This window comes from Camelus bactrianus, chromosome 23, assembly GCF_048773025.1.
Source record: "Camelus bactrianus isolate YW-2024 breed Bactrian camel chromosome 23, ASM4877302v1, whole genome shotgun sequence".
Taxonomy (NCBI): Eukaryota; Metazoa; Chordata; class Mammalia; order Artiodactyla; family Camelidae; genus Camelus; species Camelus bactrianus.
Window position 1 is genome coordinate 19,665,115 of NC_133561.1, and position 19,866 is coordinate 19,684,980.

At 32.8% G+C, this 19,866-nt stretch overlaps 1 protein-coding gene and 1 long non-coding RNA gene across 11 annotated transcripts in view; one reads left to right on the forward strand and one right to left on the reverse strand.

Annotated features, from left to right (window-relative positions):
* Positions 1-19,866, forward strand: part of LOC123613985 (uncharacterized) — a 107,683-nt gene that overhangs the window by 48,594 nt on the left and 39,223 nt on the right. The window lies entirely within an intron of this gene.
* CATSPERE (catsper channel auxiliary subunit epsilon) overlaps positions 1-19,866 on the reverse strand; it is a 98,663-nt gene that overhangs the window by 38,507 nt on the left and 40,290 nt on the right. The window contains exons 8-9 of the mRNA XM_074351736.1: positions 11,476-11,968; positions 6,758-7,235 (exon numbers count right to left, since the gene is read on the reverse strand). Coding sequence (XP_074207837.1) covers positions 6,758-7,235; positions 11,476-11,968 — 971 coding nt within the window. The remainder of the gene's footprint in view (positions 1-6,757; positions 7,236-11,475; positions 11,969-19,866) is intronic.

The following is a 19,866-nucleotide window of genomic DNA, read 5'->3' on the forward strand; positions in this document are numbered from 1 at the left end:
TTTTGGATTGGGTTGTTTATTTTTTTCTTATTGAGTCGTATGAGCTGCTTATATATTCTGGAGATCAAGCCTTTATCGGTTTCATTTGCAAAAATTTTCTCCCATTCCGTAGGTTTTCTTCTTGTTTTACTTCTGGTTTCCTTTGCTGTGCAGAAGCTTGTGAGTTTCATTAGTTCCCATTTGTTTATTCTTGCTTTTATTTCTTCTAGGAGAAAATTTTTGAAATGTATGTCAGATAATGTTTTGCCTATATTTTCCTCTAGGAGGTTTATTGTATCTTGTCTTATGTTTAAGTCTTTAATCCATTTTGAGTTTATTTTTGTATATGGTGTAAGGGAGTGTTCTAGCTTCATTGCTTTACATGCTGCTGTCCAGTTTTCCCAACACTTCAGAAGTTATATTCTAATCAAACTTTTAAATCAGAAATGCCAAATTTTTTAGGATCAGAATACTTTAATAAGATATTAGTGTCAATCTACTCCCATTTTCCTGTTGCACTGCTCATTAAAAACGTAGTTAAAGGAATTTTGGATTAAACATGAGGTTAAGATGAAAATAAGGAATTTTTAAAAAAATAATGAGAATAAGAACACTATATATAAAAGTTTATGGGATGCAGCTAAAGCCATACAGAGAAAAATTCATAGCATTATGCTTTTTCATAGTTTTAAATACTTAGAAACAGTCAAGTCTGAAAGTAAATGAACTAATCATTAAACTCAAGAAACAGGTGCTAGAATACCAAAGTTACCAGCAGAAAGTAGAGGTAAGGTGCAGAGATTAAGGAATTAAATTTAAAAGAAAGTAGATTTGATAAATAAAATCAAGAGTTCTTTTCAAAGGAAATGAAAATAAAACCAAAAACTCTAAAAATAATAAATGAGATCTTGCAAGCCAAACTAACAAGTGGTGGAGCATGAACAACATTACAAATGAGCAAGAGAATACAGTTACAGATATGGAAGAAAGTTACAAAATAAAATGGGAAGCCTTGCCAATAAAGTGGAAAATCTAGATAAAATGAACAATTTCCTAGGAAAATGCAAACTTCTAAAATTGACTGAAAAAGAGATGGGAGACTTCAATAGACCAAATAGAGAAAATCAAAGTAATGAAGAGATATAACATTCTTGGTTGGGAAGACCCGATACTGCAAATATGCAATCATCTACTCAATAAATATTGAATGCTCACTGTAGCTACATACTTTTCTAGATACTTGGGAGGGATACATTAGTAAAACAAACAAACTGAAAAATCCCTTTCTTGTGTACCTTACATTCCTACAGGGAAGGCAGCCAATAAACATTAAAAAATAGTAAATTATACAGTACATTAGGTGATTAAAGCTAACAATATAAACTGCAAAACAATATAGACCTTGTGGAGACAGGTGAGTGGAAGGGAGGAGCCTAGAAACTGAACCTGGTTAACGTGAACAATAAATACACAGTAAAATTGGCATTTCAGATTTGTGGGGTAAGGGTTGCTTAATAGAAGACTGGTTTGAAAGCAACACTAGATTTCAAGGGGAAAAATAAAAATAAAAAATAAAATTAGACTCCTAACAAATCAAACATAATGCTAGATGAATTAAATATTAAAAATTAGTGTTGCATTAAAATAAAATATAATATTTTCATAATTGGAAAGACCTTTCATATTATGAAATTATAATCTACATAAATATAAAATAAAATACTAACAAATTTGACTGCATAAAAACAGAAATTCTAAGTATCAAAGTCCCTGAAAAAAGGTACAAGAAATGACACAAAGAGAACATATTTGCAAAATATGTGAAGGATAAATGGCTAATGTACATTATAAGAACGTATCAATAAGAAAATAAGCAACTCAATGCAAAACTATCTAAACAGTATGAATTGACAATCCATAGAAGAATATGGCTGATATGAAACTACATATAGTGTCTAACTATAAAATGTGCAATGACATGAGAATTACACATTTTTCTTCTATTCTGTGGGTAAATATTAAACAGATTATATAAAAATACACATTTTCAAATATTTTTGGGTGAGTTTAGACTTGACTAGTTAGCAACTGAAAAGGATTTATCATCTTTTAAAATATTCAGAGTTCCGATTCAGGAATTCTACCTCTAGTAACATGTTACAGGAATACTAGTACAATGCTACAAATACATACATATATATATATATATATGCATATTATCTGCAACATTACTTGTAATAGCAAAAGGACTGAATCCTAATATCTTTCTAAATATCTATTTATACTCCTACTAGTTTAAATAGTATAAATAAACAATGGAGCACTATGCAGAAGTTAAAGTGGCATTATTTTGATATGTATTGGATGTATTGTTTTGGAAATATGCCTATTATATGTATATATTTTTTAATTGAAGTATAGTTGATTTACAATATTTTATTAGTTTTAGGTGTACAACATAGTGATTCAGGATTTTTTATAGATTATACTCCATTGAAAGGTCCTTACAGGATAATGGCTATAATTCTGTGTGCTATACAATATATCCTTCTTTATCAATTTTTTTGGCAATTTAACCATTTTAATGTAATAGTTTTCTTTTTCTTTCTCTTTTTAATTGAGGTATAATTGATTTATAATATTAAATTTCAGCTATATTCCCTGTGCTGTACAATATACCTTTGTAGATTATTTATTTTAAACATAGTAGTTTGTACCTCTTAATGCCCTAACCCTATTTTGCCCTTCTTCCCTCTCCTTGCTGGTAACCACTAGTTTGTTCTCTATATCTGTGAGTCTATTTCTCTTTTGTTATATTCACTACTTCATTTTATTTTTTAGATTCCATATATAAGTGATAACATACAGTATTTTTTTCCCTCTGAGTTGTTTCACTAAGTATAATACACTCAAAGTCCATTCATGTTGCTTCAGATGGCAAAATTTCATTCTTTTTTTATAGCTGAGTAGTATTCTGGTGTGTGTGTGTGTGTGTGTGTGTATAGGATTGCCAAAAATATATATATCATATATATATATCATATATAGTGGTATTCTTTATTCATTCATCTGTTGATGGACGCTTAGGTTGCTTTCATATTTTGGCTGTTGTAAGTAAGGCTGTTATGCACATTGGAGTGCATGTATCTTTTAAAATTAGTATTTTCATTTTCTTTGGAAATATGCCCCAAATTGGAACTGGATCATATGGTAGTTTTAGTTTTTTGAGGAACCTCCATACTGTTTTCCATAATGGCTGCATCAGTATACATTCTCACCAACAATGCACAAGGGTTCCCTTTTCTCCGCATCCTCACCAACACCTGTTACTTGTTGTGCCATTGGTAGTTTAATAGAGATTACGTTGAACTGTAGAATGTCTTGAGTAGTATGGTCATTTTAACAATATTGATTCTTCTAATCCAAGAACACAGTAAATCTTTCCATCTGTTTATATCATCATCAATTTCTTTCATCAGTGTCTTATAACTATTGCCTTTCCCTTGCTGCTTTTAATATTTTCTCTGCATCTTTTAGTTTTGCCATTTAATTACAATATGTCTTGGCATGTTCCTTTTTGGGTTGATCCTGTTTGGGACTTCTGTGCTTCCTGGACTTGGATGTCTGTTTCCTTTCCAAGGTTAAGGAAGTTATGTCTTCAAATATGTTATCTTTCCCTTTCTCTCTCTCTTTCTCCTTATGGGACCCCTGTGATGCAGATGTTACTATGCTTGATGTTATCCCAGAGGTCTTTTAAACTGTCCTCATTTCTCTGCATTCTTTTTTCTTCTTTCTGTTCAGCATCAGTGATTTCCACTACTCTGTCTTCCAGCTTGCCGATCCACTCCTATGTTTCACTTAGTCTACCGTTGATTCCTTCTAGTGTATTTTTCATTTCAGTTATTGTATTCTTCATCTCTGTTTTGTTGTTTATATTTTCTAACTGTTAAAAACTTCCAACTTCTTGCTTTGTGCATCTTCTTCTCCCCAGTTCTTTGGTCATCTTTGTGATCATTATCCTGAACTCTTTCTTAGGTAGATTGCCTATTTCCACTTAACTTAGTTCTTCTGTGATTTTACCTTGTTCCTTTGTTTGGAACATGTTCCTCTGTTGCCTCATTTTGCCTAACTTGCTATTAGAATGATAAATTGGGGATAGACTTTAGAGGACCTTAAAGTTTGAATATTGTATAGAAGGCCTTTCAGAAATGCTGAAGTGAAAAGTTTAAACAATTTATAAGTTTATGAGATAAGAAGTTAAAGGCCCTCAGCCTTTGCTATTCCCATTTCTCAAAGAACCCATTATTAACAAGTTCCTGTGAATTTATCCAGACTTTGAAAAAAGCAAATTCAAAATATACCAGGTGAAATCAGACAACATGGTGGAGTACTTCATAAATACTGGGTGCTCAAGGAGTATCTTTTCATTTACTTATTCAAAAAAGTACACATAGTATGTTCTAGACACTGTGAGTAAAGCAACAAATGCAACAACTCACACAGAGCTTGTTTTTGGTGGAAGATTCAGTTAATAAATAAGTACACATATTTCTTAGGTGAAGATAAGTGCTGTGAACAAAATTAAGATGTGTAAGGGACAGAGCAAGGGAGTTAGGTCAGAGTCAGGGATTTGGACTTAAACCTAAATTAAGTATAAGAGTCATGCAGATATCAAAGTGAGGAATATTCTTGGCAGCAGATATCCAGGAAAACAGTAGATATCCAGGGGATAGCAAAGAGGCCAGTCTATTGCTAGGTAATAGTGAATGAAGGGTCAAGTTACAGGAGATGACATCAGAGTCTGAGGCCAATTCACATATTGCTTTTCAGGGGATGCTAAAGGTTTTGGATTTTATTCTGAGTGATATGAGAAGCCAAATGAGGGTTTTAAGCAGAGGAATAATACGATGTTGCATATATTCTCGAAGTCTCACTCTGGCTGCTGGGTGGAGTCTAATCTGGTTGGCGATGGGGATGCAAGGTAAGAAAATGGGAGACCACTTAAACAGCTCTTGTATGTATGGATAGTGACTTGGACTGGAGCGGGAATGGTAAAAAAAAAAAGTTTAGATATTACTAAGTGTTTTTTTAGATGGAGCCAACAGGATTTGCTAATGACTTGGTTATGGGATGTAAAAGGGGAGGATTCAAGGATGAGGTCAAGGTTTATGGCTGGAAAGATTGGAAGAGGTCATATTTACTCAATAGGGGAGGACTAGGGAAGAAGCAAGTTGGAGTTTGGGTGAGGGAATCAAGGCCAGTTCTGGATATGTTAGCTTGAGATGCCCACTAGTCATCCAAGGAAGGTATCAAGGTAGGAAATAGGAGTTTGGAGTTCGGTCTAGGGGTCGTGGCTGGAGGGAAAAGAATGAATATAAATAGGGTTCAAAAGATGGCTGAGAACAAACCCTGTGGTACTTCTCCATTTAGGACTGAGAAAGATGAGAATGAAAAAGAGGCTGAGGAGAAATAGACAAGGAAGTAGGAGGAAGACCAAAAAAAGTAATTCCCCAAAAGTCAGGGAAAAAAAGGGTTTCAAATGCTGCTTGCCAGATCATGAAAGATGTCTGAAAACTGACTATGGATTAGCAAAGTGGAGGTCATTGGAAGCCTTGACAAGAGCAGTTTTTGAAAAAATTTGATTAGAGTGGCTTAAAGAAAGAATGAGGTGAAAGAGGAAAAAGTGAAACTAAGCAATGCTTTCTTGGAGTTTTGTTGTGAAGGGGAGCAGAAGAATTTGATAATTGGGAGTTGAAGGGTGATACTTCTTCAAAGTACATTGTTTATCTCGTAAGTAGATTCCTTGAGGATCAAGCTTTCTATTTCTTTGCATTTCCTATAATGTTTAGTAGACTACTCAGGAATAATAATCTCAAAAATAACTACTATTAATTGAAGTATTATTCACTTGCCAACTTTTATTCTAAACATTTTATATACAATCCCTTATCTAATCAACACGACAGTCCTATATTCCAGATTAGAAAACTGAGGCCTGGAAAGGTTAAATGATGTTTTCATGGGATTGAAAACAAATCTGTTTAACTCTACAATGCCTATTATGGATTGAATTGAGTTGCATCCCCTCAAAAAAGATAGGTTTAAGTTCTAACTCGTGATACTACTTCAGAATGTGACCATATTTGGAAATAGAGTCATTACAGGTGTAATCATTAAGAGGAGTTCATCCTGGAGTGGGGTGGCTCCTGGTGTCCTTATAACAAGGTAGCATGTGAAGACACAGGAAGAATGCTATGTGATGACAGAGGCAGTGACTGGATGCAGCTGCAAGCTGAGGAACAGCAAGTTTTGCCAGCACACCACTAGGAGCTAGGAAGACACAGGAAAGATTCCCTCAGATTTCAGAGGGAGCATGGTCCTGCCAACACTTTGAATGTGGACTTCTAGCCTCGGGGACTATGAGCCAATAAATTTCTGTTGTTTTAAGTCTCCCAGTTTGTGGTACTTTGTTATGGGAGGCCTAGGAAATGAATTCAAGAACACATCACCTCTACATTGAAAATGCATGTGTCAGTTGCATCTGTATCTCCTGATTGACCAAAATGAACCTCTGAGAAAACAGACTTGAGTTTTCTGTTTTGCTTTTGTGAGATCCTAGTTAACATTAATAGAACTTTAGAGATATCTGTTTTTAGGTGGTAAAAGTGCACCTTTATCAAAAGCAACATATATTAGTGCATTAAAATTGTTACATCGTCATAAGGAAGATGTCTATTATGAAGTCTAGAATAACTTTTGCAGAATGAGAATACCTCACCGATAAAAACATCGTGAATATTGCTGTCCTGTGATAATCTTGATAGATTTCCAGATTCTGTAGATGTCTGTAATACTCCCTTATCTTTGAGGTTGTGATAATAATAGTAGATCCTTTGTTTGTCCCACAGTATAAATTCTGGCAGCGCTGAATGTGTAAAATATAGATGTAGAAAAGTGTCAATAGTGACATCTAATGCAAAGTCTTGGTATACCCACTGTTTTGTGTCTTCATTATATATCACTAGGTAGATTGTTTTGGTGACTTCACATGTAATGCAGTAACTTAATAACAAGCCAAGTTCCAAAGGGTGTCCTGTATACTCAACATTGTGTATAGTCAGAGTAGCAGCTGATGACATATTTACAAGTTTTTTCAACATTTCAGTAGTTCCTATTTTAACAAATTTAGGAAAAGTATATCCAAGATAAACTTCATTTTCTGTCCAGATTGCCATGCTGCTTCTTATTCCTTCATCCTGTAGCAAAAGTGAAAATAATTAGAAAATCTTTTATATATATATTTACTGAAATATAGTCAGTTTACAATGTTGTGTCAATTCCTGGTGTACAGCAAAATGCTTCAGTCATACATGAACATACATATATTCATTTTCATATTCTTTTCCACCATAGGTTACTATAAGATATTGAATACAGTTCCTTGTGCTACACAGTACGATCTTGTTGTTTATCTATTTTATATATATTAGTTAGTATCTGCAAATCTCAAACTCCCAATTTCTTCCTTCCAACCCCCCTCCCCCCTAGCAACTGCAAGTTTGTTTTCTATATCTGTGAGTCCGCCTCTGTTAAATAAATTCGTTTGTCTTTTTTTTTTTTAGATTCCACATATAAGTGATATCATTTGATATTTTTCTTTCTCTTTCTGGCTTACTTTACTTAGAATGACAATCTCCAGGTCCATCCATGTTGCTGCAAGTGGCACTATTTCATTCCTTTTTATGCCTGAGTACTATTCATATAGCTCTCTCTCTCTATACCCCAACTTCTTTATCCAGCTGGCTGTGGATGGATGTTTAGGTTGCTTTGATGTCTTGGCTATTGTAAATAGCGCTGTTGTGACCATTGGGGTGCAAGTATCTTTTTGAATTAAGGTTCCCTCTGGACATATGCCCAGGAATGGGATTGCTGGATCACATGGTAAGTCTATTTTTAGTCTTTTGACTAAATCTCCATACTGTTTTCTAAATAGAAAATCTTTGATTTTAGGGGCAGGGCTAACAATTCCAATTCCTTCTAATTTGATACATTTAAAAATAAAACATAGTAACTACTAAGGCTTAATTTTTATTATATTTCTGAATAATATGTCAGACAGAAATATATAGAAATATATCACATATAACCATAAAAGTGAATTATTCCAGTAATTTTATCCTTTTATATACTTTTTCTATCCATAGAACTAATTCATCTTAATTCCCTTTTAAATCCTCAAAGAGCATCAGCCTTCTCTTTTCTTATGTATTTTTGTCCACTCTGGCCAGGGATGCCTCTTTGACCTTGATGTTAGCTAAGGTCGAGATACAAGAACACTTCAAACATTAAATTAGTTTTGCAATTCCAGCTTCCTTGGAAAAAGAGAAGAGAACTTAAAACCTTAGACAAAATCAATACTACCCTTTTATGAACACAGGCTGTTAGTGAGGAAGGCCACTTCAGAGATGACGATGTCTGAAATTCAGTGGGCCTAATTTCATTTATGGAGTGAAGGTCCCCCTTCTCCCCTGTGTCTCTTCCCCAACTATTTCTAATTATTAAAGATTTTTACTTAAAATGTAACTTCTGTGTCCATGACAACCAACAGGAGTCTTTTGTGCATATCTTGTCTCCCTAAATAAACAAGTTTGTATATTTATTTAATGCACAAATATTTAGTCCATACTCAAACAGGTTGTAGACAGATATCAAACTGATAATTAAAGACAGAGACTATTGGGGGTGAAAAGACACTTTACCAAATGAAGATTCAGTTTAAAGTCTAGAGCTTTTGTTGCTGGAAATGAGTTTGAAACAATTGTCAAAGAGGAAATAGATTTGAAACAAAATAATAAGCCCTTCATAAAAAAGACTCACAGCAGTTCTCACTTTTAGCAGAAGGATGGGAACTGGAATTTGTAATAAACATGATAGATGGAAATTCCAATGAGCCACTTATAAAGCTAGTGGGGAGGTTAAAAGACAAAAGTAGTAAGTTATCTGTATCTACATTAAGTAGTTATATGTGTGTATATTTATGACTGAAACATTATGGTGTACACCAGAAATTGACAGAATATTGTAAGATGACTATACTTCAATTTAAAAAATTGTAAAAAAAAATTTTAAAAACGAGGTGGACTTCTTACAGAAAGCATACAGTTTGGTCTTTTTTTTAAAATCCAATTTGACAGTCCCTGCCTTTTAATTAGTATTAGGGTCATTTACATTTAATGAAATTATTGACATTTATATTTAACTACCATTTTATTGTTTTCTGTTTCTATCCTCTGATTTTTGTCCCAGTGTTTCCCTTTCCTGCCTTTTTTTTTTAGATTATTGAAAAAAAATTAGTATTATTCCATTTAAATTTATCTATTGGGTTTTTTAACTCTATCCTGTATAACTTTTTAGTGGTTGCTCTAGGGGTTACAATATATGCCTTGCCATTTTGAGTGGAATGAAGATACCTCAATACTCCTTAGCTTCTTTTACCCTTCCTCATTTATGCTATAATAGTCATGTATTATATCAACATATATTAAAAACTCCACCAGAAAATGTTATATATTTTAAGCTTTGCATTTACCTATCATACTTTTAAAAAGGAACTTAAGGGTATAAAAATAATCTATTATATTTACCTGCATATCTACCATTTCTGTTGTTCTTTACTCATTTCTAAAATTTTTAATTTCTCATTTTCCTTCCACCTGATAAGCTTTATTAGACATTTGTTTCTTTTACAGCAGGTATGCTAGCAACAAATTCTTTTAGTTTTCCTTCATCTGAGAATGTCTTTATTTCTCCTTAATTCTTGAAAGACATTTTTGTCTGGAATAGAATTCTAAGTTGATGTTTCTTTCAGCACTCAAATAATGTTGATTAATTGCCTTCTGTTACCTATGGCCTCTGATGAGAAATCAGCTATCACTTGAATCATTGCTCTCCTATACATAATGTATCATTTTTCTCTGGCTGCTTTCAAGTTATTTTCCTTTGGTTTTCAGTAGTTTGATTATGAATTTCTTTTGTAATTACATTGATTAGAGTCTGCTGGGCTTCATGACTGTAAGTTATACTTATTATTGCCAAATTTGAGAAGTTTCTAGCTATTATTTGTTCAGATATTTTTCCCTACATAATACTCTCTTCTCTCCTCCTTGGATTCCAATGACATGAATGTTACATATTCTGGTATTGTCCCACAGATCTCTGGGGCTTGGTTCACTTTTGACATTTTTTCCTATTATTTATATTGGAAATTTTCTATTGATGTAACTTCAGTTACTGACTGTTATATCATCGCCAATCTGCTATTGAACACATCTAATAAATTTTATTGCAGTTATTCTAATTATATTCTAAAGTCTCTGGTTTTGATTCTTAAAGTAGTTTCAAACATTTCTCTTGTTGAGGATAGCTTTATTGAACACATACATTTTAAAGTGACAATAACTTTATCTCAGTTATTTGAATATTCCACAATCTCCTGGCTTCCATGAATCCTGTCTAATTGTTTTACTGTCTTTATTTTATTTGTAATTTGTCATTTCTGCTTGGATACTTTTAATAGCTCTTGTTAGTATTTGATTCCCTGCAATTTCACTATTTTGTGACTAAGTAGGTTCCCATATCAACTGGGATTTATTAGTATTTCTGGATTAAGGAGTAATATCTTTAAGTCTGAAAAATTTTCAGCTCTTTCTCACTTTCACTGATCTTTCATTTTGGAATTCTGGTTAGGTATAGATTGGATCTTCTCTTTTGCATTCTTTCCTTCATCTCTCTTTCCCTCTTTTCCTTGTTTTTTATCCCCCTTTCTCTCAGTTTTTCATTTTGTTTCATTTCTCTTCTACTTTCCAGTGCTCTAGTTATTTTTCTTGTATCCAATCTTCTATTTAAGCTGATCATTAAGTTTTACATTTCAATTATCAGTTTTATCTAAGTAATATTTTAACTTATTTAAAATTTAAAAAAATAGAATACACATATAGAAAATGGAATATATATATATACACACACACACATATGAATGATTTATCACAAACCAGGAGTCTGTGTAATGACTATATAGATTAAGAAATAGAATATCATCAGAGCTCCCAAATGTCACACATGCTCTCTCCTAGTAACGACACATTTCCTTTCTAGGATAATCGTCCTAAATTTAATGATAATGTCTTCCTTGCTTTTAGTTTTAATAATTGCCTTGCCATTTGATAGATTCTTTTTTCCCTCATATTTTCCATTTTGTTTTCCATTAAACAAATCTATTAAATATATTTTAGATTCATTTTATTCTCTGTTACTGGAGTTACATCTCTTCAAAGAGGCCTCTGAGAAATTAGGTCAGAAAAGATAGAGCTATTTACAAGCATAAGTAACTGTACAAAGAGGGGCATGGTTTAGTCTCTGATAGATCACTGAATTAAATGGTATGGTAAATATATCTAAATTTGTAGGTGTAATACATATACATGATCTTTTACTAACCTTCAATAAATAATTGAGCCAACACCATTTTCTTGATGTAATGCCAATAATTCCACTATCAGGAAGATTTACATTGCTTCCCAGTCTTGTAAATGCTGTAAAATTTTTTATGTAAAGAATACCGTTTATTAAAAGAAATATTCCATCCTTTGTTAGGTTCACATCAGACACACTGTGTCTTTCATCATCAGTCAGAATGTTTGGGGGTACTCTGATCTTGACCCACGTACGGAATGAATCGTTTGTCTGAAAGGTCTCCATATCAGCTACCACCACAACAGATGAAGGAACACAATTAGCCCGGGATGCCATTAATTGACTGCCCCGTGGTGAAGAGATTGGTAAAAAACCAGGCGTCTCAGGTATTGCCAGAAAAGGAAAAGTCAGCAGGAAAAGAGTGTCTGCAACGAAACAATCAAAAAAAGCCACTTCATTTCCTTTAATCTCAGTTACCACATCATCTTCTGCCACTGGTACTGAGAAATGCCAGGCCCTAAGAAGAGAAAAATAGAAAACATAAGAATAAAATGCTTGCACTCTCCCTCTCCCCCAGATCCATCTTGCACAGTGTTGACATTCATCATCTTTTATAAAGTTTTTATTTTTATCCACATACGTCTGGGTAAAAGAAAACAAATAGTACTAAAATGCTACCTCTTCCCCATTTCTCCTCATTCGTCTTTTGTTCCCAGGAACAACAATCTTGATTCTTACAGCTCTTTGTTCTGCAATGTGTCTCCATATCCTCCATATTTTATACTGCTCTCTTAATATATAATTTTATACATTATCTATTGGCTTCTTATATGACAGTTAAAGATGCATCTATCATATGATATACCTACCCATACATCTCTTCTCTCAAATTAATATCACAGTATTGAGCTAAGTTTATAGTGTTTATATTGTTATTACTACAGAAATATTGTTTACCACTGAGACAGTAATAATTATGTTATATATATATTTTATATATATATGTTTCTTTATAGTATTTCCCCTGAAGTTAATAATGATTTCATATTGAAAATTTGTTTAGTTTTCTAAGTTTTCCAACAGGTAATTAAAACAGCGCTCCATAGTGACTACATGTATACACATTTCAATTTTTTCTTATTGTTTCTCATTTTATAGCATGAATCTTCTTTTATGTATATAACATCTTCTCCTATTTCTGTGAAGATACTATTTATATATTTTGGTGAAGTTTTCTTTTGCTCCCTGCTGTGTCCTTCTGTTGTGTGCTGTGCCCTTTGAATTCAGTTGTTCTGTTTACTGATTTAGGTCTCCGACATTCAAGTTGGAGGCTTTATGTAATTGGCGGTCCTTGGCTGTCCTCTAATATTTCAGAGAGAAGAAGTAACAGGCTGTGAGTCAGCTTAGAGGAGTACTTCTTACTCCCATGGTGCCCCACCCTGCTTCTCTGCCCACCCCACCCCCGCGCCCCACTCCAAATTTAAGTTATTTTAAGTGGTTTTGATCAGTTAATCCAAAGAAGAATCTTCTAATACTCTGCTGGGAGGATGTATGCCAGGTTTCCATATTCAGTGAGCAGGACTGCAGGCACCCTGAGGAATTCCCATCACTTTAGAATTCCCTCCTGCAAGCCCTTAATTTTAACAGAATTTTGTGCTCTACAAAGTCAGTTATCAGTTCTCTTTCTGCTTTCTATCTTCTGGGCTTGCTTTCCTTCCCATTGTTTGTCCTCATAGGCTTGCAACTTTACTTTTCTTTCTGTTATTTTAGCAAGATTATGGAAGAGAATAGAGATAAAGTAATATATTTATCTATATAGAGAGAGATATATACATATTAAATATATACCATGTTTTAATTTATTTTATTTGCTTTAAATTGAATTTCATTAAGTCAGGTTCTGGTTAGAAACTTTAGTGGCCCCTAAATTATATCCAGGAAAAAATTCAAACCATTCCAATACATTTTATGGAGCCTACGTATTTTTTTTTCCTATTCAGTTTCACTTGCTGTATTATATTTAAGGTGTGTTCTTTCTTTTTGCCTTCCAAAATTGTGCTTTTCCCTTCTCTTGGAGCACCCAGTCCCTCTTCTCCATCTCTATCTTCTACTTGTCCTTCAGGTCCTGCTCAAGAATTATTTTTTCTATTTTGCTTTCTTGTTTTACCACAAAATATAGCTTTCATAAGGACAGTCTTTTCTAAACCCAAATTAATCAGTCCAATCATATGGATGATATTTTACGGCTTCCAAGGCAACATTTTAAAAATGGATATCTGACATTCTCTACATATGCACATTTTATTTATATTTCTTTAAAAATATTTATTTAATAATTTTTAAACAAAATAGTAAATCATATATACAAAAGTACGTGATACAAAACACACACTTTAAAGAATAATACTAAGATGAATACCTGTATACTAATCACCCATATCAAGAGTCAAAACATTGCCATGACTTGGAAATCTCTGTATGTCTCTTCTCTCACCCTCCCCCACGTAGTCACTGGCCTGATTTTTTTTGAAAACTGATATCTAATTGATGTATAACATTATATTAGTTTTAGATGTACAATATAATAATTTGATCCTTTTACATATTGCCGATGATCACCACAATAAGTCTAGTTAGCAACCATCACCATACATAGTTACAAATTGTTTTTGTCGTGATGAGAAATTTTAAGATCTTCTCTCTTACCAACTATCCAATATACAATACAGTATTAGTAACTAGAGTCAAGATGCTTTACATTACATCTCCATACTTATTTTATAACTGGAAGTTTTGTACCTTTTGACCACTTTCGCCCACTCCCCCACCCCCTTGCCTCTGGAAATCACTGATCTGTGTATCTATGAGTTCAGTTTGTTGCTATTGTTGTTACTACTTTTTAGAGCTTGCATAAAAGTGAGATCACATGTTCCAGTTCTGTGAAAATGCTATTGGTAATTTGATAGGGATTGCACTGAATCTGTAGATTGCCTTGGGTAGTATAATCATTTTAACAATATTGATTCTTCCAATCCAAGAACATGGTGTATCTTAACATGTTTTTGTCTTCAGTTTATTTCATCGGTATTTTATGGTTTTTGGAGTACAGGTCTTTTGCCTCCTTAGCTAGGTTTATTCCTAGGTGTTTTATTCTTTTTGATATGATGGTAAATTAGATTGTGTCCTTAATTTCTCTTTCTGATATTTCATTGTTAAGTGTATAGAAATGCAACAGATTTTTGTATATTAATTTTGTATCCTGCAACTTTACCAAATTCATGGATGAGCTCTAGTAGTTTTCTGGTGGTGCCTTTAGAATTTCCTATGTTATCGTATCATGTCATTTGCAGTGAGTTTTCCTTCTTCCTTTCCAATTTGGATTCCTTTTTTTTCTTTTTCTTCTCTGATTGCTGTGACTAGGACTTCCAAAATTATAAAGTGGCAAGAGTGGGCATCCATGTCTTGTTCCTGATCTTAGAGGAAATGCCTTCAGCCTTTCACTGTTGATTATGATGTTGGCTGTGGGTTTGTCATATGTGGCCTTTATTATGTTGAGGTATGTTCTCTCCATGCCCACTGTCTGGAGAGTTTTTAATCATAAATTGATGGCAAATTTTATCCAAAGCTTTTTCTACATCTATTGAAATGATCTTATGGTTTTTATTCTTTAGAGTTGTTAATGTGATGTATCACATTGATTGATTTGTGGATATTGAAAAATCCTTGTATCCCTAGGATAAATCCCTCTTGATCATGATGTATGATCCTTTTAAAGTATTGTTAGAGTCGGTCTGCTAGTATTTTGTTCAAGATTTTTGTGTTTATGTTCATAAGTGATATTGGCATGTAATTTTCTTTTTTGTGTGTGATACATTTGTGTATGGATTTCTCTAAGGTATATACTGGTATTGAATTCCTGAACCATTGGATATATGCATCTTCAGCTTTGGCTGATAATGTAAAAATACCTTTCAAATTGTGCCAATTTATACTTCTACTAACAATGTATGTAAGTGTTTCCAGTTTTGCACATTGCTATGGTGTGAATGTTTGTCTTTGCCCAGAATTCATATATTGAAATCCTAATGCCCAGTGTGATGGTATTAGCAAGTGGAGCCTCAGGGAGGTACTTGAGTCGTGAGGGTAGAGCCCTCATAAATGGGATTAATGCCTCTGTAAAAGAGGCCCAAGAGAGCTTCTAGCCTGTTCCACCATGTAAAAATACAATGAGAATTCTGCCACTCAGAAGAGGGCCCTCAACCAAACATACTGGCATCCTGATCTCAGAATTCCAGCCTCCAGAACTGTGAGAAATAAACTTCTGTTGTTTATAAGCCACCCAGTTAAAGCTGTTTTGTTATAGCAGCCTGAATGGACTGAGGCAGATTTTCACCAACAAACTTCTAAAATGTTAACATATCATATCAATCTGGTGTATGTAAAATGGATCTCTTTGGGCTATTAATATTTTTATCTGATTACTAGTAAAGTTGAACATCATGTCCTGTACCTGTTAATGAGTTGTTTATCAAATCTTTGCTTTTATAATCTGAGTTACTTTTGATTGATTATAGAAATTGTTTCCTATCCTGAGGCAATAAAGATATCATCCCATCTATTTTTTAAGTTTTGCAGTTTAGCCTTTCACAGGTTTGTCTTCTGAGATTATTTTATTATTATTATTACTAATCTAAAATTATTTTAATATATATGAGGTAAAGAACAATTTTTTTACTTAAAGCTTTATTCTGTCCTTATTGAGACTATCATGTAGTTTTCTTTTAATCTATTAATGTAGTAAGTTAATTAAAACATTTATAATATTATACTAACCTTGCACTTCCAGTATAAACCAACTTGATTATATGTCATATCTCTTTTCATATATTGTTGTTGGATTTGTTTTGCTAATATTTTATTTAGAATTTTGCATCAAGGTTCATGAATGAGATTAGCTTATAATTTTTCTTTCTCATACAGACCTTGCCTGATTTGGGGTATGCTACCTTGCTAACTTCATTTTGCTACTTATTTATTGTTGGAATTATCTGTGCTAGTCCTCTCTTCCCTTCCTTAAAGCTTGTTAAATACTGATTAAGTTTCTTTGTAGTTAAAATGTTGCTCAACTTCTAGATTTCCTTTTGAGTCACTTTTGAAAAATTGTTATTTTTCTAGAATTTTTTTCTATTTTAGTTTTCAAATGTTTAGGTCTATAACTGTTTATATATCTGCTATATCTCGAATCTACGTCTCTTTTTAAAAACCTAGATTAGTCTTTCCACATTTTTTTTCACATTACTGGTTCATGCAAACCCTTTTATCTCAACTCAGTACCACCCCTAAGATGCTATCTAAATGTGCTTCTCTCTGTAGTATCACCTGGTGTATTTCTCTCATAGTTCTTGATATACCATATTATATTTTTAGGTATTTACTTATCCATTTCCCATACTAGAATTTGAATTTGAATGATTTAATTTCTTGAATTCCAAATAAAAAATTGAATATAGAAGGTAGGGGCCTTGACTATACCCATAGTTTCTAACAGTAGCTTGATCAGTAGATGTACAAGCATTTGTTAGATCAACTGTGAAAACCAATTGACATTCATGTTGCCAAAAAAACTAAGTTAAATCTATACTCATTCTGTATCTAGTTATCATAAAATTGAATTTATTTTTTATTAGCTTGATATATAACTTATTTTATTTTATTAAAATATAGTTGACATAAAATGTTATGTTAGTTGTAGGTGTACAACATGGTGATTTGACAAATAAGTAAGAAAATGATCATCATGATAAATTCAGTAACCATCTGTCACCACACACAGTGATTACAGTATTAATGACTATATTCCTTATACTGTATAGAACATCCCTGTGACTTACTTATTTTATAACTACAGGTTTGTACCTCTTAATCCACTTCACTTATTTTGCCAAACTCCCCACACCTCACTCCCCCTGGCAACCATCAGTTTGCTCTCTGTAACTATGTCTGTTTCTATTTTGTTTTGTTTATTTTGTTTTTAGATTGCATGTATAAGTGAGATCATACAGTATTTGTCTATGTCTGACTTATTTCACTTAGCATAAGGCTAAGTCCATCCATGTTGTTACAAACAGCAAGAGTTCGTTCTTTTTTATGGCCGAGTAATGTTCCATTGTGTCTGTGTCTGTGTATCACATCTTTTCTGTGAGTTCACCTATTGATGATCATTTAGGTTCCTTCCATATCTTGGTTATTGTAAATAATGCTGCAATGAACGCAGGCGTGCATATATTTTTTCAATTTGGTGTTTTTATTTTCTTTGGGTAAATACCCAGAAGTGGAGTTGCTAGATTTTATGGTAGTTCTATTTTTAATTTTTTTGGAGGAACTTCCACATTGTTTTCCATAGTAGCTACATCAATCTACATTCCTACCAACAGTGCACAAGAGTTCTCTTTTCTCCATATCCTTGCCAACATTTGCTATCTCTTGTCTTTCTGATGATGATTTTAACTGGTGTGAAGTGATATTTCACTGTGGTTTTGATTTGCATTTCCTTTGTGATTAGTGATGTCGAGCACCTGTTCAGATACTTGTTGGCAGTAGTATGTCTTCTTTGGGAAAATGTCCATTTAGTTCCTCTATTTTAAACTGGATTTTGTTGTTGCTGTTGAGTTGCATGAGTTCTTTATATATTTTGGTTATTAATTGCAGATATATGATTTGAAACTAATTTCTCCAATTCCATAGGTTGCCTTTTTATTCGTTGACTTGGCTTTTGATGTCAAGTCCAAACTATCAATGCCAACACTGATGTCAAGGAGCTTACCATCTATGTTTTCTTCTAGGGAGTTATGGGTTCAGGTCACATGTTTAAGTCTTCAATCTCATTTTAAGTTAGTTTTTGTGTATGATACAGAATAGGTGTCCAATTTTATTCTTCTGCATGTGGCTATTCAGTTTCCCAATACCATTTACTGTAGAAACTATCCTTTCTCCATTGTGTATTTTGACTCCTTTGTCATCAATTAATCAACTATATATATTTGTGTTTATCTATGGGCTCTCTATTCAGTACCATTAATTTATGTGTCTTTTTTATGCCAGTACTATACTGTTTTAATTACTACATCTTTGTAATATAGTGTAATATCAGATAATATGATGCTTCCAGCTTTGTTCTTCTCAAGATTGCTTTGGTTACTTTAGGTCTTTTGTGGTTTCATACAAATTTTAGAATTGTTCTATTTCTGTGAAAACTGCCTTGAATTTTGATAGGAATTGCACTGAATTTGTAGATTACTTTTGATAGTATGGACATTTTAACAATATTGATTTATTATATGAACATGCAATATCTTTCTATTTATTTGTGTCTTCTTCAATTTTTTTCATCAATTTCTCATGATTTTCAGTGTACAGATTTTTACCTCTTTGGTTAAATTTAATTGTATGCATTTTATTCTTTTAATGCAATTGTAAATGGGATTATTTTCTTAATTTCTCTTTCTGATAGTTCATTGTTAGTGTATAGAAATGCAACTGATTTTTGTATATTGATTTTGTATCCTACAATCTTACTGAATATTTTTATAAGTTCTTATAGTTTTTGGAGGAGTCTTTAGGGCATTCTATGTATAAGATCATGTTATCTACAAATAGAGACAGTTTTACTCTTCCTTTCCAAAATGGATACCTTTTACTTTACTTTTTTTTACCTAAGTGCTCTGGCTAGGACTTCCAGTACTGTGTTGAATATAAGTGGTGAGAGAGGGCATCCTTGTCTTGTTCCTGATCTTAGAGGAAAAGTTTCCAACTTTTCACCATTGAGGATGGTATTTACTATTATGTGGCCTTTATTATGTTGATGTATGTTCCTTCTGTACTCAGTTTGTTGAGAGTTTTTTTAATCATGAATTGATGATGAATTTTGCCAAATGATTTTACTGTTATCTAGTGAGGTAATCATATGATTTTTATCCTTTATTTTGTTAATATGATATATCACATGATTAATTTGTGTGTGTTGAACTATCCTTGTATCCCTGAAATAAATCCCACTTGATCATGGTATATGATACTTTTATTGTATTGTTAAATTTGGTTTGCTAATATTTTGTTGAGAATTTTTACATCTATATTCATCAGATATTGGCCTGAAATTTTCTTTTCTTTTAGTGACCTTATCTGATTTTGGTATCAGGGTAGAATTGGAAGAATTCCCTCTTCTATTTTTTGAAGAGTTTGAAAAGGATTGGCAGTAAGTCTTCTTTAAATTATTTGGTGGAATTCATGACAAAGTATTCTTAAATGAACACACACACACACACACACACACACACACACAAATACTTCTCATACTCGTACTACTATTTCTATAGAAAGAATTCTTAGAAGTGGGAATGTTAAGCCATAGGTTAT